General features: G+C 57.9%; 1 protein-coding gene across 1 annotated transcript in view; it reads right to left on the reverse strand.

The window, feature by feature from the left end:
- The window catches only part of HAX1 (HCLS1 associated protein X-1), a 4,360-nt gene that overhangs the window by 1,683 nt on the left and 1,200 nt on the right, over positions 1–1,477 (reverse strand). The window contains 2 exon segments of the mRNA XM_015884565.2: positions 609–718; positions 792–837. Of these exon segments, the coding sequence (XP_015740051.2) occupies positions 609–718; positions 792–837 (156 nt within the window).

Below are 1,477 nucleotides of genomic sequence, written 5' to 3' on the forward strand. Positions count from 1 at the left end.
AAGGGAATGGCATTGTGATAGAGAACACTGCATGGAAGGGAATGGCATTGTGATACAAGGCATGGAAGGGAATGGCATTGTGATAGAGAACAATGCATGCAAGGGAATGTCATTGTGATAGAGGACACTGCATGCAAGGGAATGGCATGAGCCCTGGGGGTGGTTCTATGAGCCCTGGGGATGGTTCTATGAGCCCTGGGGATGGTTCTATGAGCTCTGGGGGTGGTTCCAGGAGCCCTGGGGGTGGTTCTATAAGCCCTGGGGGTGGTTCCAGGAGCCCTGGGGATGGTTCCAGGAGCCCTGGGGATGGTTCTATGAGCCCTGGGGATGGTTCTAGGAGCCCTGGGGGTGGTTCCATGAGCCCTGGGGGTGGTTCCATGAGCCCTGGGAATGGTTCCATGAGCCCTGGGGGTGGTTCTATGAGCCCTGGGGGTGGTTCTATGAGCCCTGGGGATGGTTCTATGAGCCCTGGGGATGGTTCTATGTGCCCTGGGGGTGGTTCTATGTGCCCTGGGGGTGGTTCTATGAGCCCTGGGGGTGGTTCTATGAGTCCTGGGGGTGGTTCTATGAGCCCTGGGTCCCTCTCATCCCTTTGGGGCATCACTTACTCCATCAGGGAGCGTCACTGTGGTGACGGACACGCTCTGGAAGTAGGATCGAGGCTGCTGCGGCCGCAGGATGGTGCCCAGCCCGGCCGATGACACCTGTGAGTCCAGGTCTGCAGGGAGCAGCAGTGAGAGCGGGGTCCAGGGGGGGCTCAATCCCAGCCCCCACCCCCCACCTGCACCCACCGCCGTCCTCCTTCTGTCCCGGTGCGGGTGGGGGGGGCTCCTCCAGCTGCAAGGCAAACGGGGGGTGGTGAGCGGTGCCCGGTGGGGACCCAAATACCGCTTGTAACACCCCCCCCCCCCTTATTAATCTGGTTTCACAGAATCACAGAATGACCCGGGTTGGAAGGGACCTCAAGGATCACATAGTTCCAACCCCCCATAGACCCCATATCCACCCCATAGAGACCCCATAGACCCCATAGAGACTCCATAAACCCTACAGCCCCCATAGAATCACAGAAGGACCCGGGTTGGAAGGGACCTCAAGGATCACGTAGTTCCAACCCCCCTGCCTGGCAGGGCCACCAAACATACACATTTACTTGATCAGGTTGCACAGGAGACCCCATAGATCCCCATAGAGACCCCATAGATCAGGTTGCCCAGGAGACCCCATAGATCCCCATAGAGACCCCATAGACCACCATAGAGACCCCATAGATCCCCATAGAACCCCATACAGACCCCATAGATCCCCATAGAGACCCCATAGATCAGGTTGCCCAGGAGACCCCATAGAGACCCCATAGACCCTATAGATCCCCATAGAGACCCCATAGATCCCCATACAGACCCCATAGACCACATAGATCCCCATACAGACCCCAAAGACCACATAGATCCCCATACAGACCCCATAGATCCCC

Source organism: Coturnix japonica, chromosome 25 (genome assembly GCF_001577835.2).
Source record: "Coturnix japonica isolate 7356 chromosome 25, Coturnix japonica 2.1, whole genome shotgun sequence".
Lineage (NCBI taxonomy): Eukaryota > Metazoa > Chordata > Aves > Galliformes > Phasianidae > Coturnix > Coturnix japonica.